At 40.2% G+C, this 14,544-nt stretch overlaps 2 protein-coding genes across 2 annotated transcripts in view; one reads left to right on the plus strand and one right to left on the minus strand.

The window, feature by feature from the left end:
- Positions 1 to 14,544, plus strand: part of LOC135081384 (myotubularin-related protein 5-like) — an 86,151-nt gene that overhangs the window by 11,620 nt on the left and 59,987 nt on the right. Inside the window, exons 6-11 of the mRNA XM_063976103.1 lie at positions 336 to 444; positions 1,161 to 1,312; positions 1,587 to 1,674; positions 2,386 to 2,480; positions 6,128 to 6,239; positions 7,039 to 7,223. Of these exons, the coding sequence (XP_063832173.1) occupies positions 336 to 444; positions 1,161 to 1,312; positions 1,587 to 1,674; positions 2,386 to 2,480; positions 6,128 to 6,239; positions 7,039 to 7,223 (741 nt within the window). The remainder of the gene's footprint in view (positions 1 to 335; positions 445 to 1,160; positions 1,313 to 1,586; positions 1,675 to 2,385; positions 2,481 to 6,127; positions 6,240 to 7,038; positions 7,224 to 14,544) is intronic.
- Positions 8,108 to 10,518, minus strand: LOC135080998 (uncharacterized). The gene is made up of 3 exons (XM_063975721.1): positions 10,368 to 10,518; positions 9,391 to 9,537; positions 8,108 to 8,266 (listed from the first exon to the last, which is right to left on the minus strand). Exons 1-3 carry the CDS (start codon positions 10,401 to 10,403, stop codon positions 8,108 to 8,110), a joined length of 342 nt encoding a protein of 113 aa, XP_063831791.1. The 5' UTR covers positions 10,404 to 10,518.

Below are 14,544 nucleotides of genomic sequence, written 5' to 3' on the forward strand. Positions count from 1 at the left end.
CGCGGCGCAGTGTGATAACCGCCTTAGTGTTTGGGCGAAGTTAGTCTAAGGTCACGCGTCAATGGAGTTCAGATGACAAGCGGTAACACACGGCAGTCGAACGAGATCAGTCGTAGAGACTGAAAGTCGCACGTACAAATCGCGCGGTACGACAACTGAATAGGCTGACACGTGACTAGAAACTCAATACGTGCGCATCAAGATACCGGTGAGGTAGCAATGGCGATCGACGTAGCTCCTCTCTCCCTTTCACTCTCTACATGCAACTTGTAAGCTTTTTGCCTGAACCGAATCAATGACAGCGCTCATATCAACATACTGTATTTTATTTCCAGAAACCTACCGGAACAGCTGCGACTGGAGTCCCTTAATCCAGAACTAGAGCTGCAGCACATCCAGGACCTCGCCATGCAATTACACCTCAACGAGAACCCCAACCCACAGGTACGTATCTAAACGAATACGGCTTAAGGTCGTAGCACACTTCGTTTCAGCCAAATGACGTCCACTGCTGGACAAAGGCCTCCCCCAAGGTTTTCCACAATGAACGGTCCTGCGCTGCCCGCATCCAGGCTCTTCCCGCGACCTTCACCAGATCGTCGGTCCACCTAGTAGGAGGCCTGCCCACGCTAGCACACTTATCAACCTGGAAAGGGATCGAAACCGTATCAAGGCGGTCAGTATTCTTTGTATGAAACTCCATATTGCAACACATACTTATCCGCACCGTAACTTAAACGCCTCGCCTCGCGGTTGACAGCGCGCGAAAGGTAATGACAGCTAGTTAAAGGCGATACGGTGTTGATCCCTTTCCGAGTTGATAAGTCTGCTATGAGCTTTACTCTGGCAAAACAACAAACTTTGTTTAATATTGGGACATTTATTTTAGTTTTCTCTTTGAATGTGAACCTAATATATCTTTTGGTCGTCTTCTTCTTTTCTTATTACTTTTTAATCTTACTTCTCATTCATAAAACTTATTCACGACTTTCAGTTTAATTCCAAATGATTTATCAATTTTTCCTTCTATAGTAGTTTTATTTTTCCACAAAAACGGCACGGTACGTAGACGAAGTTAGTTTTTTCTATATTATTTTAATTCCAACTCACCTTACTTTCACCTCATTATCTTACTTACCATCCCAAACTGACACTGCAAGGTGTCCTCATTGCAGGCGTATCAGCAGCGCATCCTGCGACCACCAGAGGGCGCCTCATCACGCATCCACCAGCCGCCTCTGCCTACCCTGGACTCAGCAAGAGTGCATGAGCTTATACAGGAGCTGACAGCGAGGAACGCAAATGGCGCCAAGTGAGTGTCCCTACAGGACTAATGGGCGCCCCTCTCGCAACCAGCAGCTGACGCTGAACTCCGCCCGAGTGCATGAGTTCATACAGGAGCTGACAGCGAGGAACGCAAATGGCGCCAAGTAAGTGACCCTTTAAGCCTACTGCGACCACCAGAGGGCGCTTCATCACGCATCCACCAGCCGCCTCTGCCTACCCTGGACTCAGCAAGAGTGCATGAGCTTATACAGGAGCTGACAGCGAGGAACGCAAATGGCGCCAAGTGAGTGTCCCTACAGGACTAATGGGCGCCCCTCTCGCAACCAGCAGCTGACGCTGAACTCCGCCCGAGTGCATGAGTTCATACAGGAGCTGACAGCGAGGAACGCAAATGGCGCCAAGTAAGTGACCCTTTAAGCATACTGAGGCCGCCAGAGGGTGCCTCATCACGCATCCACCAGCCGCCGCTGCCTACCCTGGACTCAGCAAGAGTGCATGAGCTTATACAGGAGTTGACGGCCAGAAACGCTAATGGCGCCAAGTGAGTGTTCTTGTAGGCACATTACAAAATTAGGGACGCCCATCCCGTATCCACCAGCCGCCCCAGCCTACCCTCGACTCAGCAAGAGTGCATGAGCTTATACAGGAGCTGACGGCGAGGAACGCTAATGGCGCCAAGTAAGTGTCTTTGTAGGCATACTGGAACTAGGGGTGCCTTTCCCGCTTCTACCTGCCGACCCTGGACTCAGCAAGAGTGCATGAGCTTATACAAGAGCTGACAGCGAGGAACGCAAATGGCGCCAAGTGAGTGTCTTTGTAGGCTCATTGGAACTAGGGGCGCCTTTCCCGCTTCTACCTGCCGACCCTAGACTCGGTGCGAGTGTATGAGCTTATACAGGAGCTGACAGCGAGGAACGCAAATAGCGCCAAGTGAGTGTTCTTGTAGGCACATTACAAAATTAGGGACGCCCCTCCCGTATCCACCGGTCGCTCCTGCCGACCTTAGACTCGGTGCGAGTGCATGAGCTTATACAGGAGCTGACAGCGAGGAACGCTAACGGCGCCAAGTGAGTGTTCTTGTAGGCTCATTGGAACTAGGAGCGCCTTTCCCGCTTCTACCTGCCGACCCTCGACTCGGCAAGAGTGCATGAGCTTATACAGGAGCTGACAGCGAGGAACGCAAATGGCGCCAAGTGAGTGTCTTTGTAGGCTCATTGGAACTAGGGGCGCCTTTTCCGCTTCTACCTGCTGACCCTGGACTCATACAGGAGCTGACGGCTAGGAACGCCTATGGCGCCAAGTGAGTGTCCTTGTAGACACATTAGAATTAGAGGCGCCTCCTCAAGAACACTAATGGCGCCAAGTGAGTGTTCAAAATCAAATCAAAATCAAAAATATTTTTTCAGTTTAGACCACAAGTGGCACTTATGAACGTCAAAATATAGGAAATAATAAAAAAAAGAAATGGTAGCCCTTATGGGGCACTTTACATGCCTTATCTTTTGGGCCCTACCAGCGCTTCGAGACAAACATGTCAAGTGCTGAGAAGAAACGCCGGAACAAACTTCTTGTAGGCACATTGGAAATAGGGGCGCTTTTCCTGTTTCTACCTGCCGACCCTGGACTCAGCGCGAGTACACGAGCTCATACAGGAGCTGATGGCCAGAAACGCCAAGTGAATGCCCCGAAACGCCAAGTGAATGCCCCGGAACGCCAAGTGAATGCCCCGAAACGCCAAGTGAATGTCCCTGAAGGTACAATGCGGCCGTCGAGTGACACCCTTCTTGGCCGCATTGTATCTTCGGGGACACTCACTTGTCACACACTGTTCTCCGCAGCTTCATTGCAGCCGCCAGGAGGCGCCCTGACGCATCCATCGACCAAGAGAATGAAATTAATGAAAAATGAAAAATATTTTATTGACACTTAGTACGAATGTTACAAGTAGTTATAAGAATAAGAATAAGAATAAGAATAAGAATATTTTATTTCAGTAAAAAGTATACAGTACACTGCCTTATAACATTAGGAACATTATCAGTTGTAGCTAAACATTATATTGTAAATGAGTACAAACATTATCTAGTAATTATTGAGGAGTAGGTACAAACATGTTGCAATATGGGGTACGGTGTGAAGCCGCCGATTTTCCCTAGGTAGGTATTAGTTTATTACAATAGGCTATGTCCATTATTATTTCTATTTTATTTTAATTTTAAGAACTACTTAATCTATATCTATAAAAGCGAACGGTCACTGCTTGAAAATTTTCATTTGTTTTAATTTACAGGTAGCAATTTTCTAAATTTTTCTTATAATAGGTGATTAATGTTGTCTCAGTCTGCCCAAAAAATTATAAAATCGGTATCTCCAAAAATCGAAGCAAAGTTCACTAAAAGATCGCAAAAATGTTTGCAAAAAAATTTGTTTCCTTTAAATTTCCCATACAAAACAACAATATCATACCACAACACTCTAATTAATTATTATGGTTAACCCCTAGCTTGTAAAAATATACAACAAATGCAACTAATAAAGTAAACATCTATTGGCGGTATACCGAAAAAAAGTTCCCCACCTTCCGTGCTAGTCGTAACTGTGTTACGGCAAGGTAGGATTCTCGCCTCCCGAATACCAGCTTTAACTAATTAACATAAAGACTGCTTTGCAATGATGCGATTAATACGACGAGACACTAAACATGACGATACTAAGTGACGAGTAAAGCGTAAACACGTAGTATATGCAAAATATTCAGACAAGTTTTGAAGTTATTACAATGTGGAGTTAAGTTTGTTTTTGTTGTTAGTAATTTATTATTATTTAGACGTTTGTTTAAGCGACAAGTAGTAATATTCTTGATATTCTAACAAAACCTTTAGCCACTTAAAAACATAAGATGCTTGACCATTTTTTAATGAATTTAGTAATAAATAGTATTTTATAATAATTGTAGAAATTTTGGATAGGTAGTTTTACTGATGATATACTTATATTTTATTATGTTTATAAATAATATAATTATATAGTTTTTTTCCTTATTTAATTATCTATTGCATAGTAAGTATATAGTAAATTAGTATATAAATATATATTTTTATATATAAACATATGACTATATTGTATATTATGTATATTATTATATTATGTATATATTATTTTTATTTAAGAATAACAAATAAATCCTCAGTCCAGTTGGGGAATTCCTCTCTTTAAGTTTAAGTAACCTGTGTGAGAAGGCTCCCCTCGCAGATTTATTGGCTGTCATTGTTGAAGCTAGATAAGAGCTGACAGTAACAATTTGATGCTGTGCAATTTATTGGAGTAACTAGCTTTTGCCCGCGGCTTCGTATGCGTGAAATTTATTTTGTCACAGATCGTCATAAATTATAGCCTATATGTTATTTTCGGTTATAAGCAATAATACTGTAAAGTTTGATCAAAATCCGTTCAATAGTTTTTGCGTGAAAGAATAACAAACATCCAGACATCCATTCAAACTTTCGCATTTAGAATATAGTATTATTGGAGTAATAATACAAATAATTTTCATAGATATGACATTACCCTTTTAAAAACATAATGATTAGTTTGGTTTTTTTTTACTAAAATTCGTTCCGATACTTGTATATTTTTCACTGCTTCTGTCTTCGCAAAAAGACAGCATCCTTGATACACAGATTACGTGCCAGTAGCAGAATAAATACAAAGGAGTAGTTCATCTTCATAGAAACGCCCGAGCGCGATTTTTATGTGAGCGCGCCAATGCGTATGCGGCGCGCATGCACACACTGACAAAATTCAGCGCACTTCACCGCTAATCCACGCTAAATTTTGTCAGTGTGTGCGTGCGCGCCGCATACGTATTGGCGCGCTCACATACAAACCGCGCTCGGGCGTTTCTATGAAGATGACCTACTCATTTGTATTTACTCTGCCAGTAGCAACAGCATTCTCAAGACCTTAGCCAATAGGTATAAATCACCTATCTGGAAGTGTCTGGTGCTTAGGGTGATTTAACTTATTTATTTTATTGACTGTTAATAAATTTGATTAAATTTATTTATTTATTTGGTTTTAATTGATTGAATTTAATTTGATTTTTAATTTTTAATTTAGTGATTTTTAATGTTTTTGGTTTTTAATTTAATTTGATTTAATTATAATATTGATATTATGTACATTGGAATATAATAATCACTTGATAATGATTACTAACATTAACATTTAAGGTGTGTTTGCTAACCACATTATGAACTATGAGTTGTTCGAAAAAAAACTTTTTATTTATTTATAGTCTTTTTCACCTACGATGATCGGTATGACACTTCAAGGTTATCCATATTACGTATACTACATGTGCAGAATATTTTTGAAAAATTATTTGTATTATAGTTAGCAATATAATTTAAAAATTTAACTACTTATCTTGAAATGTATAGTAAAATCTGAGTCCATTGGATTATATTTTAATTAAATATGATGTTAAAATATTTTTTATTTAAAGTACGCAATGTGTGATACAGAATAGATTTAGTGCTGGGATACAACAAAATCGACTATAGTCTGGTCCGTGAGCACGTAGAATTTTGTCCAATGACCCCTAGCTACCCATCCTTATCGCTCGCGCGTAATTATGTTGCTATCGCGCTCGCACACTCACTGCGGGTGCCAGTCGCACAGTCGCGACAGCAATATAATTACGCGCGAGCGATAAGGATGGGTAGCTAGGGGTCATTGGACAAAATTCTACGTGCTCACGAACCGGGCTTTATACAAATTTTGATTTTGATGCCTTACTCAGAAATTTATGATATTTAATGGTGTCTATATGCATCAGGTTGGCAGCACTGCGGCCGCCGCAGCCGCGTATCGTGGCACCGGGGGCGCCGCCCTCAGGAGCGCCTGAGATGGAGCAAGTATTAGTCACAAACTCTGCACGGAGGCTTGAGGTAACGGCATTTACTAATAACTAGCGACCTATGTTCTTCTGATTCTGTGTAAAAGTGCTTTTTAAAAGCCTATTTGCAAAAATAAATGAGTTTTATGAGTTTTCTTCTTCTTGTCGTGTCGACAACAAACCTACACGGCGTCAGCCCAAAACTCCGCCACAAAAGTGGCGTTCTTCTGATTAATTTCGTTGCGGGTCCAATGTCAGTAATAACTTTCCCCTTGGACATACTTGACCTTCACTGATTGAGTTTTTATTGGTGGTCAAGCTGTAGATTCTGGCTACACAGGAGTTGCAGCGGTGGGAATGGGAAATGGGAATAGTCCCGTACATAAGAGTTGCCGCAGTGGGATCGAGGGACGGCAATAGACCCTTTTTAAGAACTAACGATAGGCGTTGCCCTTGTCCTTCAAATAGATTTATCCTCTTTTTGGTTTGTACGTCTCTTTTGCTCATGTTATTAAGGGTCATAACTTATTTATTGTACATTTCGACCTATTACAAATACAAATATACAAATACAAATATTTTATTATGAAACACATGTTACATTGTCATTACAAATTAGCCTTATCCATTTAAGTTTTAAAAAAAACTTGTCCTAGGATAAGGCTGCTCTTCACAATGTTTAAAATTTCTAACATGAGTAGGTAACTGATGAACTATTGGGATACTTGTTTCCCTTTTTCTAATACCTAATCGTTTTTGAACACTCAATTTGCGTTTTGTTATGCGACCTCATCACACAATGACAATCACCCCCGACCCGCGCGTTAAAACAATCCCAACACTTATCCCAGGTGGTCCGCGGCTGCGTGTCTGCTATCTTCGAGTGCCGCTACGCCGACGCGCGCAAATCATTACCAGCTGTATTACGCGCGCTGCGGGCGCACGCGGCACGCGCTGCCCTCGTGCGAGCCCTGGCCGCACGCCTGCCCACCGCCAAGCACCTGCTGCACCACCACCAGTTCGAGCTGCTTGTCAGGTATGCTCTCATCATCATCATCGTCATAAATTATCATTGTTACGGGATTTTACAACAAAACACTTTTATAAAGGTAAACAGATATTTACTCTCCCGACGTTTCAACTCGGTTGCACGAGTTATGATCGCGGTCAGGCAGGCACATCATCATCATTTCAGCCACAGGACGTCCTCTGCTGAACATGGGCCTCCCCTAATGATTTCCGATTGCGATTCTCCGCGTGAGTCGACACGTACACCTTCGACTCCTCTGAAGCCTCATCCTCCATGTCCGAGGACATTGGACACGCTTCTAGCTCGCGCCTGGAAAGGGTTTAGACATGACATAGAGCAAAGTAAGGCTAGTAAGTATAGAACATAAACTTAATATACCTAGCGGAATATAGCAACAAAGAACTAAGCTAGCGAGATGTCACTATCAGCAACGCTGTGTGTTTAGAGATGCGTGATCATCGCCGTCACGTCAAACAAAACAGTTTTTTGCACCTATTTGACAGTTCAAAGGCACGCAGTGGCATTCTGAAAATTTGAACTCTGAGATATTTTCAGATTAGATGTTTATGAGAAATATTGCTTCAGAAACGTGGTGACTGGTTCGGTGATTGATTTATTGTAAAAACAGTGAAATAATCCTGACACTGACACACAAGTGCCATCCAAAATTTGTTTTGTTTGACAGCTCGTGGCTGTCGTGGCCTCTACTCCTAATCTTGCTGCCCCATCGGCCATTAGTTCTGCATACTATATGCTCTGCCCATTGCCACTTCAGCTTTCTAGTCCGTCGGGATATGTCAGCGACTATAGCTCGTTTACGGATCTCCTACTTGGATATTATCGTCAAAAATAAGACTACAGCCATGAAGTTTTTATTGAAAAATTAATCATTAGTTGTCATCGAGATTCTCGAAGTTAACGGTGAGTTGAACACAGCCGATCTTCTCGTCTCCGTCCAGTATGTACACCTCCACGCCCAACTTGCCATACATGCCTTGCTCGGGCAGCTCCGCGTAATTGAACACGTAGTTCGATATCGAGTGGTTGCCCTGCGGGAAACAATAATAATAATAATAACTGGCCCATCGTAATATAAACACTTAATTAATCTTATTATAGATCAGGTACTTGGCAATGCCCGTAGCTGATCTTTAATTTTCCAGCTTTTAAGCTGAGGTGGAAAAAGCACAAAATATAAATAATAATAATAGACCTCTTTATTGCACACCACAACAAGAATAAGAATTAAAAAAAAAAGAAACACACGGACAGGTACAATTAGGCGGTCTTATCGCTATGACCTCATCTCCCCTACAACCCCCCCTCCCCTACTTTTGATTTTTCCTACACTCTCCCTCCCTTACATTCCCCCTCCTACATTCCCCTTCCCCTATATTCGTCCTATCCTACATTTCCTCCCCTACATTCCCCCTCTCCTACATTCTCCCATCCCTACATTCCCCCTCCTACATTCCCCTTCCCCTATATTCGTCCTATCCTACATTTCCTCCCCTACATTCCCCCTCTCCTACAATCTCCCATCCCTACATTTCCTCTCGCTCGCTATGAAACAATCAATTATTACTTTGGTGATAAGCCTCCTTTCCCTTACAACCCCCCCTCCCCTGCATTTGTCTTTCCCTACACTCTCCCCTACATTCCCCCTCTCCTACATTCTCCCTTCCCTATATTCGTCCTCCCTTACATTTCCTCTTCCCTACATTCCCCCTTCTACATTCTCCCTCCCTTACATTCCCCCTCCTACATTCTCCCTCCCTTACATTCCCCCTCTCTTACATTCTCCCTCCCCTATATTTGTCCTCACCTACATTTCCTCTCCCCTACATTCCCCCTCTCCTATATTCTCTCCATGCTGGGGATGGAAATGTACAAACATAGCCCCTTATACAGGGTGGAATTTTGAAATGAATGCCACCTGGAGGGAAATCTTTGAATGCAGTTCTTTTTCTTTTAAAAAACGAAGGAATATTTTCTTTGAGTAAAATTTTCTATTTACAGTATTAAGGGTACTTTGCTTTCCCTTCAGGTGGCATTACAAAATTCCACCCTGTATAGCGGGCATGCGGGCGCCACTATGGACAGTAGTGTAATATGCCTAGTCTAGCCAAGCACTCAGTAATAATTGCTGTATTACCGCAGGAATAGGACATACGCGTGGGCTCATGTCCATGGAAGTGACCAAGCAATCTTCTATGTTTTCTTTGGCGTATTTCTCAGCGAAATTACAGTAGCAGTCGTCTTTCAATAATAAAGAGGGCTTGCAGCCGCCGTCCACGTGTTTGCATATCTCAACGCGGACCTGGAACAGAGAAATACGCGGTCGTCGAGACACACACAATCACTGTATACACAATCGCACTTTATTACATTACAATTTATTTATTATGTACACCCACACAGTTTTGTTTTTCAAATATTATCGTTTTATTTATAATATCTTATTACATATTTTCTTTATAATATTATACTGTACTTACACTTAAAATTTATACGCGCACTATTATCATTATTATTTATGTATATTTTATGCAGTATAGGTTAGTGTCCGTGACTCCCACTCGGCATGGGGCACACTGAAAACCAGCGTCGTGGCCTCCCTCACCGGGGGCCACGGCATATGCTGAGTGGGGTCCCATTGCGATGGACATCGCTGTGCGACAGGGTGGCACTGCTCAGTTTACTTTCACTTTCATTGTATGTTTTATGTCACCTATGTCTTATTTACTTTTTTTTCTATTATTTACATCTTTTGTCTTCTGTGATGTCCATGGCAATAAATGTTTCTTTCTTTCTTTCTTTCTTTCTTTAAATATGATTATGAACACATAGTTCCAAGGCTAAGCCATGACACATTTCGCGAAAATGTCAGTAAAAGTATGAAAATGTCAAAAAATGATATTTTATACTTTCAAATTAATGTCGCCTGTTTTTCTTCTTTTTTTGTATAATTAATTAATTTTATTTCTATACGGTTAAGCTACTTCCCATAGGGGTAGCATAACAGTTTAATTCACCCATTCTGGGACACTGTATTTAGCTTCCTTTAATGGTTAGCAATGATATAAAAAAAAACGAATTAGCCATATTCGCTTATCTTTAATGAATACTTATATCTTTCTTCTAACTTACCCCAAAAGTTTCATCTAGGTCCCTGTCCAAATACATCCATCCGTTGAAGCCATCATGGGTCCGGTTGACCTTCCTCCGGTTAAACTGAAACTGGTACGGATACTTATCGTTGTCGACACAATGCTCCACGTGGATAACCTTCCAGCTGCCTGGGCCCTGGGGAAAATGATCAATATTTTATTTCTTATCATCATCGTCATCGTTGGTCCTCTATAATGCTTATCCCCTTAAAGGCTGATTTACACTTTGATTAGTGTGAGTGCAGGTGAGTACTGCGAGTGCAGGTGTGAAGTGTGAGTAGTGTCCAATTCAATGCGAGTGCAAGTGATAAGTGGGAGTGCAGGTGTGTAGTGCGAGTAGTGTCCAATTCACTGCGAGTCTGTCAGACGTGTTTAGTGGCAAGCACGCTGCGAGTGAGGGGGAAGGCAGGGCGCTTGGGACGAGGCTACTCGCAAAAAAATAGAACACGCTTCTATTCACTTTACTACACAGCCAACTAATCACTTGCACTAATCAGTTGCTGTCCACACCTAGTCACTAATCACCTGCACTCTTACTAATCAAAGTGTAAATCAGGCTTAACTGGCAGGCAGACATATTATGTCTGCGTCAAATAATAGAACATATTTAATTAATATGTAAACATATAATGTCACAGAATTGAATATAACCTACCACCAAGACTGACGGTAGCACACATATACAGCAAGGTATCAAAATTGCGAAAACCAAATACTTTAACATGATATTAACCGCTGTCTATAGTAGAATGACTAAAACACAACATTAAATGTATTTATATGTTCGTTACAAACAAGCGATGTTGTTATTAAGATCTTCGATATCAGGGACACGCAATATAAAATGTTTTTATGGTAAAATTGTGCATTTATTCACGTACTAGCTCTGCCCGCGACTTCATACGCGTGAAAACATAGGAATTTCATACAAAATTCCAAACCCTGTTCCATCCCCTAAGGGAAGGAGTTGCGTAAAATCTGTTTTTAGCAGATGTCTACACCCTACAAAGAACCTACCTGCCATTTCAAATACGTTGTATGTATGTATAATATACAGTATTATACATATAAATTAATAACAAGTATTCGTGATAAAGCTTAATTTGTAGATTTTAATCGGTCCAGCATTATTTTTATATTGTGCTAGCGCCACTTTATGTGTGAGTAAAAGTGATGTTCCAAGCAGAACCTCCCAAGAGTTGTAATTTAATGAGAGCTTCCAGTAGAGCATTGGTTCCCAAACTTATTTGACACGCGCCCCCTTTCGACCATACAAAAAAATCCGCGCCCCTTCTTCCAATCAAGATTATTTATTTGTCGTATCGAGCAGTCAGAAATGCATTCTCTCAGCGGTCGCAGGTTTTTTATACATAAGTACACAGGTGTCCCGCGCCCCCCCCTTTAAAGTTCTTTGCGCCTCTCCCGGGGGGCGCGCCCCCCACTTTGGGATCCAATGTAGTAGAGAGATTAAAAGAACCATGTGGTTCGTAAATTATGTAGGTACCCCAGATTTCAGTTAGGCAATATTCTACACTACAGGATACAAGTAAAGGAATTTAATTCATGACCCCCTTGAGATTGATATCGTACAGCAAATTGGCGTCATAACAGCTATCGTTTGCGCATGTGCATAACTAATTAATAACCTCCGCCTGATTGGCGGTTAACGGCAACTATTTTTATTGTTTAAAATTTGTAACTTGAGAGAAATATCTTCTAAAACTGTCAAGTAGGTATAGATGTCCTACATTGAACCGTCCCAGCTAAGACATTGTCAAGAGGGCGCTACTATCAATACTGGATTATTAGTTCCGATTATTGCCATGTTGTACAGCCAAATTATGACATTTACAGGAGGACGAAGTTTTTGATTTTTGCCACTTGACGTTTCAAAATCGTTGGACTATATCAATAAAATTTTCCCTACAGATGACACTGACACATGTCCATACTAAGGAAAAGATTTTCGCAGTTTCCCTACCACCCTGTTGAATGGTGAAATAAAAAATCATCAATGGATTCCGGATAGTTAAAATAATAATGTTAAATGCTACAAGTATACAGGATGTTTTTTTATCGCTGATCAAACAAAAAGTGTGCTACTACAACTAAATTGCCCTTGTATGCCCTGTCACGTCATAATATGTCAATGTCACCCCTCCCGTGTCGCTCCCATACCTCAGGCACTGACTGAGTTAAGCGCCTATAGTCTACGGAGTCTTAATTTTTAAAATAAAAATGGCACCTTATTACATAAGGTACACCCCTGCTCTAGTGTAATCGAATCGCGGAATAAAAGTAATCGTTGAACTGTCGATATAGGACAAATCGATCGATATCATCGATGTCGGTCGTATTTTGCCAAAACTGGCAATGGATAAAATGTATATTGTGTTAAATTATAAATTGATTACTCAATTATACCGATTAGTTTGTTCTAAAATAAGGAATCGATATCATCGATCTCATAGATAAACCGTGTGCCTTGGATATTATAATTAAAAAAGCTTTATATAATAACGGGTGTAAAAAAACCTATCCCGAAGCCGAAGGCTACTTATTCTCCACATCATGAGGATCATTTTTTTCTTTGGGACCATACCTGGGAAACTTGTGGTTTAGGAGATATTGAAGGTCAAAGTCAGAATATTTTTTTCAAGATTTTTACAATATCAATTTCAATTCGTTATTTAAAAACTTTTTTTCTAAGAAACCTTATTAAAATTTTGAGTATTTTCGTCACAATTAGGCTTTTGTCTTTACAATAAGAAATGTATAGCAGCGCGCGCACACACGCTCAGGCGCTGCCCCCACGCCCCGCAACCCGCGCTCGCTCGTGAGTCATTCAACTCTACTGTGAGTTCAACGACTACGACTGGACCTGGACTGAGCTTAATCCAAATCTACCCAATTTGTAAAAATGAAACGAGTACCTACTTAAATTAGTCACTTACACCTTATCACCTTACCACTTTAGTTTTTGTTATAAAAACTAATAAATTACCCTTTAATTAATAAAAACCCTTTACACGAATTTGTTTCTTTCCGCAAAATAAAAAATCTTACAGAACCTTGGTTATTATTAAACATTTTTAACTAAACCATACTTTTACGCATAAGTGCATAACCATCATTCTATCACAATGTAGTATCACAGGTCCTAGTACCTACGCAAGTGTGATAAGCGTAAGTAGCACAGTGTCATTAAAAAGTACCGTAAACAGATGAATAATGAATGGTCTTTTGAATCAGGCTCGTCATTCTTTACATTCATAACTCTCTACTTCAATAACTGAAGTCTTTACGATAGTAATGAAATTAATAAAGTAAAACTCAAATTATTGCTTACACCACACCACTCTGAACGCCTAGAATAAACACCCTAGCAATGTTGCGTCTATCGTTGATTGAGGCATTCACTTTCGAGTTAGGAGTTATGATTGTGTGTTTTGTAAACTTAAATGATTTCAGCAACTAAATAAAAAAGTCTCTTTTTTCACTCCTTCCATACTCATTACTTCCTTTCTTAATAATTTACTTGAAATAAATAATCGTCATGCACGCGATTCTAAATAAACGTAATTTTAATCGTTAATCACAGGTAGTAAGCAGGTGTGATAAACTTGTATCATTAAAAAGTACTGTAAACAGATGACAAATGCTCTTTACACACAGGTTCATTATTGCTTACATTTCTAGCTCTCTACCTTAATAACTTTAACGTCTTTACGATAGTAATTAATAAATTAAAACTTGACTTACTTATTACTGCAATCTAAACGCCTAGAAATAAATCACCGACAAACTCTTGTTCCTTAACTTTCGATAGGAGATAAAAGATAAGATGTTGTTTATAAACTCGATTGATTTTAGAAACTAAACAAAATTTCATATCTTTTAGCACTTCTTTCATACCAATTACTTACATTCTTCATAATTTACAAAAAATAATTCATCGTCTTGTTTGGGATTATTTTAAATGAACGTAACTTTATTACACGAAATAACTATCAAAATGTATTGATATTCTTATTGTTTTATTAATAACGATTGCGTATCTACAATTCATTCTTTGAGTAGGTATTTTGGAAGCTTGCTAAGATCATTAATTATTATTAAGTATGCTAGGACGGATCTTTAGTTAACAAAGATTAAAC

The sequence above is a fragment of the Ostrinia nubilalis genome, chromosome 19 (genome assembly GCF_963855985.1).
Source record: "Ostrinia nubilalis chromosome 19, ilOstNubi1.1, whole genome shotgun sequence".
NCBI classification, from domain to species: domain Eukaryota; kingdom Metazoa; phylum Arthropoda; class Insecta; order Lepidoptera; family Crambidae; genus Ostrinia; species Ostrinia nubilalis.